Source organism: Schistocerca americana, chromosome 1 (genome assembly GCF_021461395.2).
Source record: "Schistocerca americana isolate TAMUIC-IGC-003095 chromosome 1, iqSchAmer2.1, whole genome shotgun sequence".
Taxonomy (NCBI): Eukaryota; Metazoa; Arthropoda; class Insecta; order Orthoptera; family Acrididae; genus Schistocerca; species Schistocerca americana.
Window position 1 is genome coordinate 88,577,080 of NC_060119.1, and position 22,557 is coordinate 88,599,636.

General features: G+C 42.8%; 1 protein-coding gene across 1 annotated transcript in view; it reads right to left on the bottom strand.

Annotated features, from left to right (window-relative positions):
* The window catches only part of LOC124620497 (putative ammonium transporter 1), a 324,909-nt gene that overhangs the window by 185,920 nt on the left and 116,432 nt on the right, over positions 1-22,557 (bottom strand). Inside the window, exon 3 of the mRNA XM_047147073.1 lies at positions 10,987-11,076. Coding sequence (XP_047003029.1) covers positions 10,987-11,076 — 90 coding nt within the window. The remainder of the gene's footprint in view (positions 1-10,986; positions 11,077-22,557) is intronic.

Sequence of the window (22,557 nt, forward strand, 5' to 3'; positions counted from 1 at the left end):
ACGGTTTACATGCTTCCCTTACAACACGTGGTGCGTTTTTTGACAGAACAATTGTCCGAAAATATAAATAATACATAATTATAAGCACATCACACAGATGCTAGGCCAGGCATTTCAATCATACTGACAGATCGTGCCACACATCGCCACAACTGCAGAATAGGCTGGTGAAGAAATGGACTCTGGATAACGCTGTGGCAAGAAGAGTAGGCACAGGTCCTTCCAAAAGCAGTACACGGCGAGAAGATCGAAGGACTGTCCGTCTGACTGTGAGGGACAGAAGAACGACAACAGCTGAAATCGGGGCAGAGGCTGCAGGCTGAGCGTCACCACGTACAGATAAATGGAAGCTGTGATGAGAACCCGTTACCTTGCGTAGTTTACCGCTGACACTGTACCACAGAGAACGACGAGTCGCGAGACTCTACAGTGTAGTTCCGCCCACAAGAACATTGAGGAAAGTATGGATCATTGACTGACTTGCCCATTTGCCTGTTCTATCACAAAAAGAGCGTGTCTGTAATGCGAGGGGATGAAGTATAAGTATCGGACCAGTCTCCAGCAAGTAATCTTCATGAACTGACGCAACATTTGTGTTAGGTGTGACAAGAAGTTCCTCAAGATGACTTTCCCATATTTTTTCACTCCCATATCACAACGAATACCAGAGTCATGTTCGATTCAAATGGTTCAAATGGCTCTCAGCACTATGAGGCTTAACTTCTAAGGTCATCAGTCCCCTAGAACTTAGAACTACTTGAACCTAACTAACCTAAGGACATCACACACATCCATGCCCGAGGCAGGATTCGAACCTGCGACCGTAGCGTGTTCGATTCCATTGCAATGATTGAGACCCAGGACCGTCATGTAATCTAGGATGGAAAGAAGGTCAGCATCCATTATAATGTCATCTGTCTTTTTTATTGCATTGCAAATCAGATTTCAACTTACAGTGCATCATAAGGAGTCCTGTAGACTGACAGCAATTATAACGAGACACATTCCAGTCTGACTCAGCCATGTACAAGCTTTAGTCCACCTAAAAGTGATTTGCAGATTATTTGTGTATGTATACAGACTACGTAAGAAAGGCTAGGGCGCATTACCATCACAGAGGCTGTTCTGGCGCTGCGCTTGATAAGTCAAGCAAGAATTAAGGAGAAAAATCATTGGATCTGTAGACCTAGAAAAAATATGTTAGAAATTACGATAAAAATAGGAGTAAGCCATAGGGAAAGACGGGTAATATGCGATATCTACAAGAACCAAGAGGGAAACCAAAAACCAAACACGAAGTGCTGGATTAAAACGGGTGAAAGTCAGGGATCCCGTCTTTCGCCACTACTGTTCAGTATATACATGAAGAAGCAATCGGGCAACAAAAGAGAGGTTCAGGAGTGGGATCAAAATTCACTGTGAAGGAAAATCAGCGGTGAGAATGCTATGCTCAGTGTGTGCGAGGAAAAATTACATGACGTGCTGGACGAAATGAAGGGGCTACTCAGCACAGAATATGGATTGAGAGTAAACCGTAGAAAAAGGGAAGTAATGAGGAGTACCACAAATGAGATTAGCAGTAAACTTAACATCAATATTGATGACCACGAAGCAGACAAAATTAGTTAATTCTGTCTCCTTGGAAGCAAAATAGCACATCAGGGAAGAAGCAATGTGGACATAAAAAACACCCTACCACAGGCAAAGAGGACTTTTCTGGCCAAAAGAGTTCTTAACATTGTTCTCAATAATAATCGGATACTGGAAAGTACACGAAGTGATTCTTTTTAGCAAGTCGCAGTGGAAAAAGTAATGGTCTTAGAGCCACTCCACGGCATTCATGTCAAGTTGTGAACAAATAGTGCGCTAAAAGCTGTAGTCCAAAGTTAAAATGAAGGCGACAGCAGAAGCTATACAAATAAAACCTGGATAAAAACCAAATAGGCCAAACAAATTTGTAGAGTAATAACGTACCTAGACAGTTTCAGGTTTCATTTCTATAGATTCTGCCATCCCCTTCATTTTACGCACGGACTGCAGGTTCTGACGCCCTATTTATTTATAGATTGTGAATGATGGGGACCAGGTTTAAGGCAGTTACTTTTCCGCTATGACTTGTTAAAAAGAGTCTCTGTGAGTGTCCTTCAAGGATTGCTATACAATACTACTTTTCAGTATCTCTCTGTTCTTCAGACCATTGTTAAGAATTCTTTGTAATATTTTTTCATTATTAATTTTGTACACATCGCCTGAGGAAGCATCTTTAATTGATGCGAAACCGGTCGTCACTCTAAATAAGAAGTATTTTACAGGCAGTGCGGATCATTTCATTCAAAATGTGGTCACTTGGCTGCGATTGCTCACAGTTTAAAATAACATGCGACAGAAGTCTTCTGGTATCGAACATAGATCTTACTTCGAGGGACATATTTCTGAGAATGCATGTTTGGCGTGAATCGTGCACTGTGAGAATACTGGAAAAGAAGAGACTCGAAGCATTTGATATGTTGTGCTGTATGAGATTGTTGGAAATTAGGATGACTGATAAGATAACGAAAGAGTATGTTCTACACAGAATCGGTGAAGGAAGGAACATACGGCAAAGACAAGAAGAAGATTGACTGGTTGATTAAACATCGAGGTCATCGGTCCTATCGGATTGGGGAAGGATGGGACAGGGAGCCGGCCGTGCCCTTTCAAAGAAACCATACCGGCATCTGCTCGAAGCGATTTAGGGAAATCACGGAAAACCTAACTCAGGATGACCGGACGCGGGTTTGAACCGTCGTTGTCCCGAAAGCGACTCCAGTGTGCTAGCCACTGCGCCACCTCGCTCAGTCAAGAAGGGGCGAGATGACATCAGGGAATAGCTTCCCTGGTCCTAGAGGGAGCTGTAGAAGGTAAAAACTGTAGAGAAAGACGCAGATTTCAATATATCCAACAAATACCGAGAATGTAATGTGGAAGTAGTACTCTGAGATGAAGATTGACCCGTGCTCTCTCCGAACTATGCGTTTTCGTGAACTTTGCTGTCTATCTGTGTTTTGTTTCCCGCCCTCATCGCGGTTACGTCGTGATTCTTCTTCCTTGCACGTGTGGCAGCAGTGATGCGTATCGATACTTGCTCTGTGCACAATCTTTGGTTTAGTGCATGTAGTTTCCGGCGAGGGGGTTTGGAGTCAGTCGGTCGGTTGTTGCGGACGAGGGAAATTATCTCCGCGAGGCGCAGTGTCGGAGAGTGTGTGGAGCTGTCCGATCGCTACGAGCTTCGTGGTTCGCCGACCCAGGACGTCGAAGTTGGTAGTGGTTTCAACTACCCAAGCCGCGTCCATTCATGTTGTGGTAGTTCGTTTCGGTGGTTTGCTGTTGGGGAGGTTTTCCTGTGGGCAACACGGAGTGTTTCTATTGCTGAGATTTAGCCGCCATGCGGTGTAATTAACTATTTTGGTCGACTACGATTTGAGTGCACCAGTGGAATTTTCTGTCTTGTGGCCGTTAGTGTTCTGGTTACCTGCCCTGAGCACTGACGTAAATTCAGTCAGTGTTCTTTTGAGTGAAGTTAACTATTACCGTGTTTCACATTCAAGTGTACCAGCAGGGTTTTCTGCCGAGTGGCCGCTAGTGTTCCGGTTACCTGCCCGGGCCGCTAACGTAATTTCAGGTAGCGTCCTTTCTTTACCTGTTGTCGCTGTCCAACATGATGTGTAATTTTGACAGCTAATACATACTCCATTGTGGATTATCACGTTTGTAACATTGCCGGTTTGAGTTCTCATGTACTGATTGACGGGAAGCAAGTCGATGTGTCGGTCGGTCGGTCGGTGGCTGTCCCCTGGTTGGGTTCCGACGGATTAAGTATATATGGGGTCACCACCTGTCTCACCTAAGTGAACGAGGGCAGACCGACCTCCCTGGAGGCCTTCTGACAAGGGAACCTCCCCATCGCACCCCCCTCAGATTTAGTTATAAGTTGGCACAGTGGAAAGGCCTTGAAAAACTGAACAGAGATCAATCGAGAAAACAGGAAGAAGTTGTGTGGAACTATGAAAAAAAAGCAAAATATAGAAACTGAGTAGTCCATGCGCAAGACAGGCAACATCAAAGACCGTGCGAGCTCAGGAGTGCCGTGGTGCCGTGGTTAGCGTGAGCAGCTGCCGAACGAGAGGTCCTTGGTTCAAGTCTTCCCTCGAGTAAAAAGTTTACATTCTTTATTTTCGCAAAGTTATGATCTGTCGTTCGTTCACTGACGTCTCTGTTCACTGTAATAAGTTTAGTGTCTGTGTTTTGCGACCGCACCGCAAAACCGTGCGATTAGTAGACGAAAGGATGTGCCTCTCCAATGGCAACCGAAAACATTTGACGGAAAGGTCATAGGTCAACCGATTCCTCCACAGGAAAACACGTCTGATATATTCTATACGACACTGGTGACGGCATGTGCGTCACATGACAGGAATATGTTGTCGACCCACCTAACTTGTACACTTGGCAAATGGGTAAAAAGATTCTTCTACCTTGCCCGATTTAGGTTTTCTTGTGGATGTGATAATCACTCCTAAAAAAGTGATGAAAACATAAGAGTTTGTCACATAAACTGCAACAAATGAATGCAGCAGTTTCACAGTCGCACAGTTTTCCCTGTGCTCTCTCAAAACATATATTTTTAACGTTTTCAAATTTTTCCGTGTGTAGACCGTCAGAGCCTGCATATGTCCAAGCAAATCTGAACATGTCCTGGAATTTTGGAGAGCGAAGTTGATTATGTGTGAGTGCCTGAACTTTGATAATTGACACACGATCACATAAACAATACTGCTCTGTTTACCTGTGCAGCTTCGCAAAATAACTGTCTGAAAATAAAAAATTAAACTTTTCACTCGAGGGAAGACTTGAACCAAGGACCTCCCATTCCGCAGCTGCTCACTCTAACCACGGTACCACGGCGCTGCTGAGCTCGCATTATCCTTGATGTTGCCTATCTTGCACATGGACTACTCAGTTTGTATGTTTTACTTATTTTTTTCATACTTCCATACAACTTCTTCCTGTTTTCTCGAGTGATCTGTGTTCAGTTTTTCAAGGCCTATCCACTGTGCCAACTTATTTCTAAATCTGAGGGGGGTGTGATGGGGAGGTTCCCTTGTGAGTGCCACCGGTGATTATCTCTTGACAGCTAGTTTAAATTTTAGGCTTATGGTTATTTGTTTTGTTTTAAAATTTTGCAAAATTAATTTTTAGATTTATCTTTCAAGCTTAAACACTGCGACCTTCTGCCTTTAAAGATTATGGTTATATATTTTGTAGTTAAATTGTGGCCCTCAGCCATTGGTATAGCACCTTGCATATGTTGCTTCTTTAAATTATTTTATTGCTATCTTAACCGAATTTTAAGATTTCTTGTTGGCCTTCTGTCTTTAAAGGTCTATGGTAATATATTCTAAAATTTTAGAATTTAATTGGGGCCCTCAGCCATTTGTATTGCACTTTGCGTATGTTGTTTTTTGAATTATTTTATCGCTATCTTGTTAAGATTTATTGTTGGAGGCCTTCAGCCGTGAAAGAGTTGCATTCGGTAAAGATTCAGCCATGTGCCGCTTTGCTTGTAAAGGTTATTAAATTACAATAAATGACAATTAGAAGTAGAAACTGACCTCAACCCTTGGCCCTTTCCACAATCCTATTACCTGTTCTGCCCAGTGGGTTTAGCGGGCGTATCAAAGATATTGGCATAATACAGCAATTCGTGGCGGGCCGCGTCAAATAAGTCAGAAGACTGTTTGTCCATGAAATTCTTCCGGCTCCGATATAATAAGCCTGCCGACTTTTCGGCTACTACTGCAGGCAGCCTTCAGCAGGGTGTCTCCTTGAGTAGTAGCTGTAACACCGGCAGTTTTATCATACCACGCGCGAAAGCCACATTTATGTCAATATACAGGCAGTCATTTTACCTCGTCGTCATAATGACACGAAGATCATCCGTCACGCTCTGTACTATGGCGTGTGGAGCAGAGATGTAGCAATGGACATGCACTGAGCTAGACATCCACTGTGAATTTCATGGTGCTACTTGGCCGTCATTATGCCATAACATTACTCATGTATCGTCGCTGCCACCGGAGGCAGGATCGCGTTACATCACGCTGCGAGCTAGACGTCTAACTGGGCTTACTCTAGCGACAAGGTGGAACGCCATTTCAAAAGATCGCCCTGCATGACCTTCATGTTGTCAGATTGCTTCCAGAGGAAGGCGATTTCAATTGTCACAGACGCGGCAGGTCGTGGTTCCCACTATTTGCTGACATTCTTGAACTCGTGTGCGTGTGGCCTTGACAGAACTGCCAAACGACGGCCAACAGAGAACACGGCCGGATGCCATTGTTGTTTGATGGATTGTGTTATTACACCGAGCCGGTGCATGTCCCTGTGTGTTTGTGCGAGCGAATGGCTGCAGCCCATTTCCTGTCGTTTCGAAATTAGCGAACACGCACAGCCAACTGACACAGTCTGAGTAGTCTGTATGATCACGCCAGACACACAGAAGAGGAGAATCTACCTGTCATGCGTAAGCTGTAGCGTCTTTTCGCGAGATGTATGTAGGGCGAGGTAATGTTGAAACGTCCCATTTGGAAAATTATAAATGACTGTGCTGGTAAACTTGTACGTTACTTGTTTTTCAAACAGCTGAGCAAAACTGAACGTACTCAGACATTTCTCTCTTTACTTATTCTGATCATCACTAAACTGACACACGATATTTTTAGCACAATCTGACTTTCAATAATCCCTACAAAAGAATGGCCCTGACTAACAATAACCCATACCTTTCATGAATCACTTACTTCACAAAAATCTTCGTTACTCGAACTACTGCAGTACAGCGAGCGCCAATACTGCCATCTAAATAAAAGATTCTAACTACTGAAGGCACTAACTACTGACAGGCATAGTTAGTAAATGAAAGATTTTGATAGAGAACAGCCGGCCGGAGTGGCCGTGCGGTTCTAGGCGCCCCAGTCTGGAACCGTGTGACCGCTACGGTCGCAGGTTCGAATCCTGCCTCGGGCATGGATGTGTGTGATGTCCTTACGTTAGTTAGGTTTAAGTAGTTCTAAGTTCTAGGGGATTGATGACGACAGCAGTTAAGTCCCATAGTGCTCAGAGCCATTTTTTTGCCCAACACTACAATAGCGAATATTCCAATAATGCCAACCAGCCACAGATTGCACACAGCACAGTCAGTGATTTTCATACAGAGCGCTACGTGGCGTTACCAACATAAAAACCTAAACAACCTACTTACAATGTGTTGGTTTACTCTTCCAGGAACGTACAGTCTTGGTATTTCTGTTGCAAACTTCTCCGAGATGCACAACGCTTCTCTTGTAGCGTCTGACACTGGGATAGGATTTGTATTTTTGCGATGCTCTCTCGAGCACTAAAACGACCCATTCTGGAAGGCGTTGTTCATACCCGGATCTTTTCTGTTTCATTCTTACCGCAGCGCGTGGTGGTTTCGGAAAGAACAGGGTTATTCGTAAGTACCTCTAGTGGTTCAAAAGACAACTGTAAGGTCACTAGAAGACGTGAAGAAAGATAACGCATATTATTGGATAGAGCGTCTCTCTAGGTTTGGATTCGTAACATGTGCCATAGCGTGGTTGTAAAGTGCACCGCTAGGAGTAGGCGTGCCAGAACAGGGCGCACAGTGTACGTACGCGCGAGGAAGCAATGTGTTACGTGATTCTCTTTGGAGCGTACGCTCTCTGAATTTCAGCAGTAAACCTCATTGTTATGCAAACGCCTCTCTTGTGGCGACTGCCATTCGAGTTTGTTGAGCACCGCTCGCGCATCTTAAACGGACCCGTGTGGAAATACGCCTCTGCTCAGCGGTTCTCCTCCATTTATTCCACACGGTATCACCTTATCACGGAGAATAAAAACTATTTTTTACTCTTTTATTATTTTTAACACCTTATTGTGGGAGAGAAAAACTATTTATTTTCTTCTATTATTTCATATCGTCAACCAGCATTATTTATTGTTTTTCATCTTCAGGAACGTAGTGTGGTAATCTGGGTATCTCATCGTAACGCAGCTGCGCAGTAATCAAATATTAACTCAAAACACTTAATAGGCTATCAGATGAAGTCAATAGTAAGCATTAAATCACAATGCTTTGTTAGTTATGACTAAAAGCTTACTATGGTGGTTCCTTACGGTGACCAGATACATATACACATGCATAGTACATCGATTAGTATGAATTGCACCTAAAGATGAAACCATATGTACTTTGAAGGCGCTCGAAAATAGGCAAAATCAATAAGTACATAAGATTGGGGTTGAAAATAAAAATTAGAGAGGATAAATACTCTACTGGCCATTAAAATTGCTGCACCAAAAAGAAATGCAGATGATAAACGTGTATTTATTGGACAAATATATTATACTAGAACTGACATGTGATTACATTTTCACGCAATTTAGTTGCATAGAGCCTGAGAAATCAGTATCTATAACAACCGCCTCTGGCCATAATAACGGCCTTGAGACGCTGGGCATTGAGTCAAACAGAGCTTGGAGGGAGTGTACAGGTACAGATGCCCATGCAGCTTCAACCCGATACCACAGTTCATCAAGAGTAGTGACTGGCATATTGTGACGAGCCAGTTGCTCGGCCACCATTGACCAGACGTTTTCAATTGGTGAGAGATCTGGAGAATGTGCTGGCCATAGCAGCAGTCGAACATTTCCTGAATCCATAAAGGCCCGTACAGGACCTGCAACATGCGGTCGTGCATTATCCTGCTGAAATGTAGGGTTTCGCAGGAATCTAATAAATGGTAGAGCCACGGGTCGTAACACATCTGAAATGTAACGTCCACTGTTCAAACTGCCGTTAATGCGAACAAGAGGTAACTGAGACGTGTAACCAATGCCACCCCATACCATCACGCAGTGTGATACGCCAGTATGGCCATGACGAATACACGCTTCCAATGTTCGTTCACCGCGATGTCGCCAAACACGGATGCGACCATCATGATGCTGTAAACAGAACCTGGATTCATCCGAAAAAATGACGTTTTGCCATTCGTGCACCCAGGTTCGTCGTTTACACCATCGCAGGCGCTCCTGTCTGTGATGAAGCGTCAAGGGCAAACGCAGTCATGGTCTCCGAGCTGATAGTCCATGCTGCTGCAAACGTCGTCGAACTGTTCGTGCCGATGGTTGTTGTCTTACAAACGTCCCCATCTGTTGACTCAGGGATCGAGACGTGGCTGCACGATCCGTTACAGCCATGCGGATAAAATGCCTGTCATCTCGACTGCTAGTGATACGAAGCCGTTGGGATCCAGCACGGCGTTTCGTGTTACCCTCCTGAACCCACCGATTCCATATTCTGCTAACAGTCGTTGGATCTCGACCAACGCGAGCAGTGCCGTCCGGAGTGGCCGAGCGGTTCTAGGCGCTACAATCTGGAACCGCGCGATCGCTACGGTCGCAGGGACGAATCCTGGCTCGGGCACGGATGTGTGTGATGTCCTTAGGTTACTTAGGTTTAAGTAGTTCTAAGTTCTAGGGGATTGATGACCTCAGATGTAGAGTCCCATTGTGCTCAGAGCCATTTGAACCAACGCGAGCAGCAATGTCGCGATTTGATAAACCGGAATCGCGATAGGCTACATCCGACCTTTATCAAAGTCGGAAACGTGGTGGTACGCATTTCTCCTCCTTTCACGAGGCATCACAACATCGTTCCACCAGGCAACGCCGGTCAATTGCTGTTCGTGTATGAGAAATCGGTTGGAAACATTCCTCATGTCAGCACGTTGTAGGTGTCGCCACCGGCGCCAACCTTGTGTGAGTGCTGTGAAGAGCTAATCATTTGCATATCACAGCATCTTCTTCCTGTCGGATAAATTTTGCGTCTGTAGCACGGTATCTTCGTGGTGTAGCAATTTTAATGGCCAGTAGTGTACATAAGAGTGGGGTTGAAAATAAAAATAAGAGAGGATAAACATATATTTTCAAAAATTTTGTGTAATAAGATACTTATACTATTTTTAGCACTGTTATGTGCAGTCCTTTGTATGTCATGGGGGAAGAGAACGAGATGAGTTTCGAAAAGATCCCTGTTTGTGCGATCCGTGTTGATGTCTATTAAGGTGACCTTTGTTCTCCTAATATGTCACAAAACGTAACATAAAACGAACCCCCACAGTTCTACAGCAGACTGACGTAGCGATGTACGTCTGTAATTAGACGTATCTGACCGACTATTGCTCTTGGAAGAATGAACGACCAGCGCCTTTTTCCCATTGCGTGAAATGCTCCACTGTAGCAGCGACCCAAGACAATCTTCTGACAAAAGGATAGCATGCTATTTCACATGGAAAGAATGATCATAAGGCACTGATGGCCGGGAGTTCGGGTGCAGAGTTGCAAGTCCTTTCTGTTGACGCAAATTGGGCGACTTTCGTATCGACGATTATGAGAATAACACAACACCCAGCTCTCGGCGGAGAAAATTTCTAACCCGGCCAGGAGTCGAACCCGGGTGCGCTGCATGGCATTCAGACGCGCTGAACATTCAGATTTTTTTTATCGTTATTGTTCTTGGCATTTGGGGGGGGGGGGGGGGCGATGTCACATGACAACTGTGCAAGTTGATGTTTCAGTATTTGACGCAGTTTTTTATTGCAGAGGGCAGCTAGCCCACTGACCGAACACACTGAGCTACCGTGCCGGCAAGCTAAGGTGGCTGACTATTTCAAATAATCTTTGTAGGATAGAAAATATATATCATCAAATCCACGTGGCTTTCTTATGTTATGCGATTGTCATTGATTTTCTATTCTGCTATCATTTACCTACAGAATACTTTCATCTTAAGTTAGATCAGGTTTTCGTTCATTTGTATAAAAGAGTCAGGTGCCAGACAGAACAACGTATAGCATTGTAAGTAGACAGCGTTGCGCTTACATATGTCCATCAGGTTCTTCATGATGATGTTGGTGACGTTCTTCGATCGCACAGCACCGGCTTCCAAACAGGCGAAGCCACACTGCATCACTGCAAAAGAAAATGCCATGTTCACATACTGGAATGTCACACTGTCAAGCCGTAGCGACGTCATGCATACACTTAAATTGTCCATATGAAGAAGTAGAGCTAATCAAAGCTAAAAGTTATTATTGATATTATTTTTCAGTTATTACGTACTGATATTTGAATATTAATTCCACGTATGTTCCGAGGCCGGTACGAAAGATGAGACAATGATGATCTATAGGCAAAGGTTTTTTTTTTCAGATCAGTGAGCTCTGCTTGCAACCCGTGGGAGAGGCCAGCAGTCTTCACCACCTCCGCCAGCCGCCTGTACGGACTGAGGATCGCCTCAGAACACATGCGACAGGCGTCGTTGGTGCCGACATGAGCCACAACTTGCAGTCGAGTGCACCCTGCACGCTCGATATCCACCGGCAAGGCAGCTCCACATCTCGGATGAGTCCTCCCCGGCAGACACAAACAAAAACACCTTAGTTTTCTTTCCAGCCGTGAACGTTTTCTATCTCACTGGATCCTTGCCCAGAATGGCAGGTGAGGTATTTGCTGAGTATGGGAGTGACTTGACACGAATTATTGCCGCGGAAAGTCACAAATGGAAATCTCGTGTGAGCTAATTTACAACACTATCTCGTTTCGCGAAAAAGTGGTAGGGCCATTGTTTTGGAAGCCTATTTTTCTCAAGAAATGGAATGACAACAGACATTTATGAGCAGCGAACAATGAGCAGCTCACACAGGCAAACCACGAGGCCGTTTGTAATTTGAAAGCCAGTGACTACTGTTAAATATGAATCGGCAATCCTGCCGAAACTTTCTTCCACTGCATAATTTACCGCACTCGAACTTGTGGAAGAATGTGTTCCACGCTGTCCTGAAGGTACCAAACGCATATAAACACGAGAACTGCTTTGAGACGAATGATGTACAAGAGAATGGAAAAGAAAATTGAGGGCGTTTTAGATGACGATCAATTTGGCTTTATGAAAGGTAAAGGCACCAGAATTGCTATTTTTACGTTACGCTCGATAGTTGAAGCAAAAGTTAAGTGCGATCAAGGCAATTCATACGATTTCTCCATCTAGAAAAAGCGTCCGAGAACGTAAAATGGTGCCAGATGCTTGAAATTCTTAGAAAAATAAATGTAAGCTATAAGGAAAGACAGGTAATGCACAATGTGTACAGAAACCAAGCAGAAAAAATGAGAATGGAAAAGAGAAGATATCTTGTTTAAAAATGTTGTAAGGCAAGGATCCAGTCTCTCTGCACCGTTCAACCTGAACATCGAAGAATTCTAAACGTATACAGAGCACTACTGATGATTCAAATACGGATTTTATACATTACTTAACGGCTGTTGGCAGTAATGTTCGAAAAGCGTTTAAAACAAAATAACAGAGAAAATCGATTGATCGACGAAAGACGGAACTTCCAAAATGATCAATAAAAGGTAGCAATACAGCAATATAAGTCACTCAGGAATGAAATAAACAGCAACGCGCAGTCGAGATAAAGCGAATTGGCTCCAGGAAGAATGTAAAGAACACTAAAAACAAATGGTTGCCGGAAGGACTCGTTCAGCACATAGAAACGCCAAAACAACGCTCGGTGGCACGAAAATAAAGGCGGCAACATTAAGAGTGGAAAAGGAATTGTTCTGTTTATCGGTACGATGACAATGAACAGGTGGAAACAGGGCACCGGAGGCCTGTACGAGGGGGAGGAAGTATCCGATAACTAGAAAGAACAAATGGGAGCCGATTTGAAAGACATAGAGGGTCCAGTGTTAAACTCAGAGTTTCACAGAGCTTTATTTAGAAGACTGTGCAATAAAATAAGGCACAAGGCGTAGGTAAGATTTGTTCGGAATATCTAAACTTATTGGGCGAAGTAGCAACAGTTGGTGTATAGATAGTATGAGACTGGTGACATACCACCTCACTTTCGGAACAATATCATCAACGCAGTCGCGAATATAGCGAGTGCAGATAAAGGCGAGAACTATAGCACATTAGCTTAACAGCTCATGCATTGAAGTTGCTGACAGCAACAATACACAGTTGAATGGAAAAGGAATTTGAGAATTTTTAAACTGCCATCAGTTTAGCTTTCGGAAAGGCAACTGCACTAGAGAGGTAGTTCTGATGTTGCGATTTATAATGGAAGCAAGACAAGAAAAATCAGTTGTTCATAGGACTTGTCAACCTTGAAAAATCGTTCGTACGATGTAAAATGATCCAAGATGTTTGAAATTCTCAGGAAAATAGGCGGAAGGAGAAACGGATAATGTACAGGGTAACAATTATTGAACTGTACGAAAGAAAACGTTACAAACTGCGGTGTACACACACATTATTTAACACGCAAACGTCATTACAGATATCCAGATTTTGGTTATGACATGTTTGATACGCCTGCTATCACTGGCGATGATGTGTCGCAGATGAATAGCGAAATTTTGCGTGACCCATTGAAGTGTCGGAATATCGATGCCGTCGATGACCTTCTGAATGACTATTTTCAGCTCAGTATTTCATATAGTCTCACAAAATGAGAATGGCTGTGATGTGGCGTCTGAGTGGAGGTTGCTCAAATGGTGGTGGGTGGGTGCCACTCCCTTATTTATATACCCCCTAGCATTACGGGTAATTCTAAAATATTTCTGTTTGCTGATGACACTAGCTTGGTAGTAAAAGATGTTGTGTGTAACAGTGCAGCTCATGGCATAAGTTCATGGCTTGTAGAAAATAAACTACTACTAAACCACATATGACCCAGTTTTTCCAGTTTATAACACACCATTCAACAAAGCCCGACGTTTGAATTTCACAGAATGGGCATATGATTAGTGAAACTGAACAGTTCAGATTTCTAGGTCTTCACATAGATAGTAGTCTTTCGTGGAAAGCCCACGTTCAGGATCTTGTTCAAAGACTTAATGCTGCCATTTTTACTATTCGAACGATATCTGAAGTAAGCGATCGTTCGACACGAAAATGAGTCCACTTTCCTTATTTTCATTCGCCTATGTCGTATGGAATTATATTTTGGGGTAACTCTTCCCATTCTAAAATGATATTTTTGGCTCAGAAACGGGCTGTTCGTGCAATAAGTGATGTAAGCTCGCGAACCTCTTGGCGACCCCTGTTCACTAGTCTGGGTATCTTGACACTGGCCTCCAAATATAAATGCTCTTTACTGTCGTTACTAGTTAACAATATCAGCTTATTCCCAAGAATTAGCAGCTTTCACTCAGTTAGTACTCGGCAGAAACCCAATCTGCATTTGGTTCGCACTTCCTTAACTCTTATGCAGGAAGGTGTGCAGTATATTGCTGCATCCATTTTCAATAAGCCACCACAATAATAAAAAAATCCATGCGCTTTCAAATCGAAACTGAAGAGTTTCCTCATGGGTCAATCCTTCTATTCTATTGAGGACTTCCTTGAAAAATTATGCTGATTCTGATGCGTTTACTTAAACTTGTGGCTTGACTTTTTTGGGTTCATAAATATTTTATTTTCATCTGTTACTACTTTTATGTTGTAATTTCATGTACTGACACGTTCCATGACCATGGAGATTTGCTCTTCAATTTGGTCCTACGGAACTAGCCGTGTAAATAAATAAACAAATGAAAATATGGAGGGGAAATAGAAGACCAACATCGAAGCGCGATTAAATTAGTGTAATACAGAGATGCAGTCTTTCTCCTTAACTGATCAACACCTGAATGACGGAAATGACAGATTCAGGAGTGCGATTACAAAAATTCAGTTGGCAGGGAGTCAATGATAAAATTCACTGACGACATTGCTACCCTCAATGAAAACGAGAAAGAAATTATACGATGTGTTGAACAGAATTAACTGTCTAATGAGGACATAGTATGGATTTAGAGTAAATCAAAAAAAGACGAGAGTAATGATAAGTAGCAGAAATGAGATTAGCGGCAAACTTAACATCAAAATTGGGGTCCGCGAAGTAGACGATGTAAAGGAATTGGAGCAGATTAGCTCAGTGAAACGGGGCATTCCTCTCCGAAATCCGTCCGTTTTTATGAAATGGTGGCCTCAATATGAGGAAGAATTTCTGAGAACGTACGTTTGGCGCATACCACTGTATGGTAGTGAGACATGGACTGTGGAAAAACCGGCAAAGTAGAGAACTGAAGTATTTGAGATGTGGTGCTATAGAGAGAAGTCGAAAATTTGGTGGACTGATAACAACTGAGGAGATTGTCTATAAAAGCTATGAGGAAAGGAGAAAGTGTATAGCAGGGAACAAGAAGAAGGGACAGATTGATAGGACATGTGTTAAAACTTTAAGGAATAACTTTCACCGTACTTGAGCGAGCTGTAGAGATTAAAAACTGATGAGAAGACAGCGATTTGGATATATCCTACAAATAACTGAGGATTTTCGACGCAAGTGCTGCTGTGAGTTGAAGAGGTCGGCTGGTACAGGAGAGGAAATCGTAGCAAACGACAGATGCAGGCGTCTACTGTGGAGTGAGGGAAAGGTTAGTGACTCCACTGTGTACTGTCTGCGGTACTCCGGAAGAAATGTAGGCCAGGAGGAAGGGGAAGCACTGACTAGCCGCAGAGGAGCGGAATGTGTCGAGATAACCAGGAACAATGCAGAGGCAGGCTATCTGTCTTTGTGATGTGCGCAGTGTTCGACCACAGCGCATGTTGGAGCGGGTTCGGCACTGAAAACGGCCGTGTTTTAAGTACCACAGGTCAAAGGGAGGATGTAGAACCGTTCTGGTAATTTGTGTGCAGACTGCAATCAGTCGCATTATAAGTAGATATTTCCGTGTCCGATAAGGCAGCATTTGAACTACTGTAGGCCAGTAGGCACATTGAGGGTGTTTCCTACCGAATTACAGCAGTGCTCTGCAAAACCCTTTGGAGGGCAGAGGGCACTTTCAACTGTACAAAGGACCTGACGGTGTACAGAAAGGGTAGATTAAATACAGTTGGTGGTGGTGTGTTTGCTGCTGTTAGAAGTAGTCTATATTATAGCGAAATTGAAGTAGATAGTTCCCGTGAGTTAGAACGGGTAGAGGTAACATTTGGCAACCGGAATAAAGTAATAATTGATTCCTTTTACCGACCTCCTGTCTCAGACGATACAGTTGCTGAAGAATTCAAATACTTGAGTCTCACTTCAAACAGTTAGCCCAGTCATACAATTATACTTGATGGTGATTTCAATCTAGCCTCGAGATGTTTGCGAAATTACGCGTTTAAAGTCTGTGGTGGGTGTAAAACATAGAAATCGAACTACTTGCTTTCTCCGAAAACTAAATTGAACAATTAGTTCAGGAGCTCACTCGAAGTGTAAATGGTTGCGAAACCGTACTCGACCTCTTAGCAACAAATAACCCCAAGTAAATAGGGTGCGTTGTGACTGATACGGGGATTAGTCACCACAAGATCCTTGTAGCGACACTGAATACCACAACATTCAAAATCGGCAAAAGTAAACGCATAATAGATTTATTTACAAAAACAGATACAAATACGCTTGACACCTTCCTGAGAGATAGCGTCCATTCTGTCCGAACTAACTATTAAAGTGTAGACCAGATGTGGCTTACATCGAAAGAAATAGTATCGACAGCAATGGGGAGATTTACACCAAATAAATGAATAATAGACGAAAGTGATGTCTCCCCCCCCCCCCCCCCCCCCCGTGGCATGCAGTCGGGAATACTGCTGCAGAACACACACACACACACACACACAAACACAAATCTCTCTCTCTCTCTCTCTCTCCCTCTCTCTCTCTCTCTCTCTCTCTCTCTCACACACACACACACACACACACACACACACACATACACAAACACAAAATCCCCAAGCTTAGCGATGTTTTACAGAAGCTCGCAATTTAGTGCGCAGTTTAGTTTGAGATGCTTTTAATAGTTTCCACAACGAAACAGCATCTCGAAATGTGGCAGAAGACCCAAACAGATTTTGGTCGTATGTAAAGTACACCAGCAGCAAGACCCAGCCAGTACCGTCACTGCACAATGGCGAAGGTAATATTACCGATGATAGTGCCACTAAACAGGAGTTTCTACATGTAGTGCACTGAAATTCCGTCACCAAAGAAGATGAAGCAAGTATTTCAGAATTCGAACCAAGAACTGCTGCCAACATGAGTAACTTAGAAGTAGATATCCTTCGTGCGTCAAAGTAGCTTAAATCACTTAATAAAGGCAAGTCCTCCTGTCCGGACCGAATACCAGTTAGATTCCTTTCACAGTGTGCTGATATAATAGATCCGTGATAAAAGAACCACACACAACCGCTCGCTCGATGAAACATCCGTACCTAAAAACTGGAAAATTGCGAAGGTCACACCAATACCCAAGACAGGAAGTATGAGTAATACGATGATTTATAGGCCCATATCACTGACGACGACTTTCATTAAAATTTTGAAACATACACTGTATTCAGCCAATTTGAATTACCTCAAAGAAAACGGTCTGTTGACACACAGTGAGCAAGGATTCAGCAAATATCGTTCTTGGGAAACCAAAATAGCTCTTTATTCTCATGAGGTAATGAGTGCTATCGACAGCGGATCTTGAATTGATTCCATATTTCTAGGTTTCCTAAAGGTTTTTAATATATATTCTAACAAGCTGCTTACGATCAAGTTGCGTGCCTATGCAGTATCGGCTCAGTTGTGCGACTCAATTCTTGATTTCCTGTCGGAAAGATCGCAGGTCATAGCAATTGACGGGAAGCCATCGAATAAAACGGAAGTAACACCTGGCGTTCCCCAGGGAAGTGTCATAGTTACTCTTCTGTTCCTAATCTATATAAACGATTTAGGAGACAGTCTGAGCAACCATCTTAGATTGTTTGCGACGATTCTGTCATTTCCGTGTAGTTAAGTCATCAGAAGGTCAAAACCAGTTGCAAAATAATTTAGCCTGGATGTCTGTATGGTTCTAACTGTGGCAGTTCACGCTAAATAATGAAAAGTGTGAGGTCATCCACATGAGTCCTAAAAGGGATCCTCTAAATTTCGGTTGCACGATAAATCACACAAATCTAAAGGCTGTCAATTCTACTAAATACATACGAACTACATTTACGAACAACTTAAACTGGAACAATCACATAGGTAATGTTGTGGGGAAGGTAAACCAAGGACTGCATTTTATTTTCAGAACACTTACAAGATCCAACAAGTCTACTACGCTTTTCGGTCCTCGGCTAGGGTACTGCTGTGCAGTGTGGGGACTTTAGCAGGTGGAATTGACGGAGGACATCGAAAAACTTCAAAGAAGCGCCGCTCGTTTTGTACTATGGCTAAATAGGGGGAGAACGTATCACAGAGATGATAGGAGAGCTGTAGTGACAATCATTAAAACAAAAGCGTTTTTCGTTGCGGCGATAGCTATTCACCAAATTTCAATCTCCAACATTCTCTTCCTCCCTACATACATCTACATCTACGTGATTTCTCTGCTATTCACAATAAAGTGCCTGGCAGAGGGTTCAATGAACCACCTTTAAGCTGTCTCTCTACGGTTCCACTCTCGAACGGCACGTGGGAAAAATGAGCACTTAAACTTTTCTGTGCGAGCCATGATTTCTTTTATTTTATCGTGATGCTCATTTCTCCCTATGTAGGTGGGCGCCAACAGAATGTTTTTGCAATCGGAGGAGAAAACTGGTGATTGAAATTTCATGATAATATCCCGTCGCAACGAAAAACGCCTTTGTTTTAATGATTGCCTTGTCAATTCACGTATCATGTCTGTGACACTATGTCCCCTATTTCGCGATAATACAAAATTCGATGTCATCCGTCAGTCCCACCTGATGCGGATTCCACACCGCACAGCAATACTCCAGAATAGGGCGGACAAGCGTGGTGTAAGCAGTCTCTTTAGTAGACCTGTTGCACCTTCTAAGTGTTCTGCCAATGAATCGCAGTCTTTGGTTTGCTCTACCCACAATATTATCTATGTGATCGTTCCGATTTAGGTTATTTGTAATGGTAATCCCTAAGTATTTAGTTGAATTTACAGCCTTCCGATTTCTGTGACTTATCGCGTAATCGAAATTTAGCTGGTTTCTTTTAGTACTCATGCGAATAACTTCACACTTTTCTTTATTCAGGGTCTATTGCCACTTTTCGCACCATACAGATATCTTATCTAAATAATTTTGCAAGTCGTTTTGATCATCTGATTACTTTACAAGGCGGGAAATGACAGCATCATATGCAAACAATGTAAGACGGCTACTCAGATTGTCTCCTATGTCGTTAATATAGACCAGGAACAATAGAGGGCTTATAACACTTCCTTGGCGAACGCCGGATATTACTTTTGTTTTACTCGACGACTTTCCGTTTATTACTACGAACTGTGACCTTTCTGACAGGAAATCACAAATCCAGTCGCACAACTGAGGCGATACTCCGTAGGCACGCAGTTTGATTAGAAGACGCTTGTGAGGAACGGTGTCGAAATCCTGCTGGAAATCTAAAAACATGGAATCAATTTGACATCCTCTGTCGATAGCACTTATTACTTCATGAATATGTTTCTCAAGAACGATATTTTCTGAATTCATGCTGACAATGTGTCAATAAATCGTTTTCTTCGAGGTACTTCATAATGTTCGAATACAGTATATGTTCCAAAACCCTACTGCAAATCGACGTTAGTGATATAGGCCTGTAATTCAGGGAGGAATGATCATTGTAATAAAATAAAAGATTTAAGTGTTAGTTTTCCAGCGCGCTGTTAACGAGATGAACGGTGGACAAATAGTGTGAAAGTTGTTCGATGAACAGAGTCTGCCAGGCACTTAACTGTGGATAGCAGAGTAATCATGTAGATGTAGATGTATTACATATGAGGGATTTTTCTCGTTCGATTAATGTATGGAGCGCGTGAAGAATGTATGCTTAATCGCCCCAGTACTTTCTGTAATAAATCTTGTCTCCGCAGCTCCTACGGGAGCGACACGTGGAGTACCTGACACCTATCTCCAAAACTCTGGCATTTCAATTTCTTCAGTATCTCCGTGACGCTGCCTCGCAAGTAAAACCAACCTGTGTCCATTTTTAAAACCAAACTGTGCCCATACGTTTTGTCCTTCTTTGTTTAGCTACAGTATCTTCTGTTTATTGTATGAGTCGCACGAGTGTATTTGAAGCACTCTCCGTTGTAGAGTGATCGCATTTTTTTCAGTGTCCTACCAAAAACCCGAAGTCTACCAACTGCTTTACGCACAACTGAGCCTATGTTACCATTCCGTTTCATACCCTCGCGCACTGTTACACCTGGAAATTTTTGTATATGTTGAGAGAGTCCAACTATGCCTCGTTGATGTTACACGATACTACGACACTGCCCCCCTCCCCCAAAAAGAAATGGAAGTGTGTGTTAGGAGAGCATCTGAATGCACGAAAGTCGTCGCCATAATGTATGCGAAAATGCACTCGCGGTCCAAGTGACCCTTCGAGGCACGTTGGCAGAATACGCAATTCACACAGTGCACTTTACTGAAACCTGCTGAGAACCCAGGTTTATTTCTATGTTACACAACAGACAGAACGTATCGATTACCTCTAGTGGAAAGTGTGTTGTGAAAGAGGTTTTCTGTAAACTCTTTTAGCTATCAGAATGGTACAAAACCTTTTTGGCTTTTTTTTACATGTTACGCTTGATACATATGACCACGATATTTTTGTATTACAACCTTGATTTCATAAATTACTACTGAATTTGATTTCTTGATAAGAACTGGCTTCTGCAAATTTAAGACAGATTTTTCGAAATTCGTCATAATCAATTGAATCTTGCCTGTTCATTTGCAGGTTCACTTTTTAGTCGCAATATTTTTTGCTTTTTTTCACATGCGAGTTGTCTTTGCATTGCTTTGTGTGTTACTAGTATAGTCAGCTTCGATTAGCGTCAAAAGCTGTTTGAGCAATCTCTCTGTGTCTCCGATGATGCGTTTCGTATTTGCGGAGATCGGTTCAGGCTAGCAGCCAATGAGAATCGTTCGCAATTTTTGGAACGACGGGGTTCTGTAGTTCGAATTTCTGTCGGTCCTTCTGGTGCTGAGTCTCGTCAAGTTCTGTTTTGTTCGATTTGGGAAGCTGTCTGGCTTTCTCTGGTGCCACTGGGAGATGGTTGAGGGTTTCTGCAATGATGAAGAAAATGTGTGAGATCAACTACGTGCCGTAGTGACTGTTAAGACGAATTTGTAGGTTATTTCAGAGGTGCATTCTAATACCTGCACGGTTAACTCGCGATCGCTCTACATGCACACATGAGTGGTGAAATCGAAACTCACATGTTGCTCACTTTTCGACAGCGTGTTGTTTTTAAAATTAGTCGTTCTGAAGATTCAAAATTGTCATCCTCTCTTGCATTATAAAAGAGTTATTGCCTTGTTAGAGTCGTGCACTGATAGCATTTACTGTTCGTTGCAGTCTTACTGGTATTTGCATCTACATTTACATCTACATCTACATGGATACTCCGCAAATCGCACTTAAATGCCTGGGAGAGGGTTCATCGAACCACATTCACAATAATTCTCTATTATTCCATCTCGAACAGCGCGCGGAAAAAACGAACACCTATGTTTTTCCGTCCGGGCTCTGATTTCCCTGATTTTATTATGATGATCGTTTCTGCCTGTGTAGGTCGGCGTCTACAAAATATTTTTGCATTCGGAAAATAAATTCGGTGATTGAAATTTCGTGAGAAGATTTGGCCACAACGAAAAACGCCTTTGTTTTAATGATGTCCACCACATATCCTGTATAATGCCAGTGACACTCTCTGACCTGTTTCGAGATAATACACACGTGCTGCTCTTCTTTGAACTTTCTCAATGTACTCCGTTAATCCTACCTAGTAAGGATCCCAGACCGCGCAGCAGTACTACAGAAAAGTGTAGAGTAGGCAGTCTCTTTAGTAGATCTGATATATTTTCTAAGTGTTCTGCCAATAAAACGCAGTCTTTGGTTAGCCTTCCCCACAATTTCCAGTTTAAGCTATTCGTTATTGTAATTCTTACGTATTTCGTACAATTTACGGCCTTTGGATTCGACTGATTTATCGTGTAACCGAAGTTTAACGGATTTCTTTTAGCACTCATGTGGATGACCTCACACTTATTTAGGGTCTACTGCCAATTTTCGCACGATACAGATATCTTCTCTAAATCGTTTCACAATTTTCTTTGATCTTCTGATGACTTTATTAGTCGATAAACGACAGCATCATCTGGAAACCTAAGATGGCTGCTCAGATTGTCTCCTAAATCGTTTATATAGATAAGGTACGGTAATGGGCCTAAAACACTACCTTGGGGAACGCCAGAAATCACTTCTTTTTTATTACGAATTGTGATCTCTCTGACAGGAAATCACGAATCCAGTCACATAACTGAGACGGTATTCCATAAGCACGCGATTCGCTACAAGC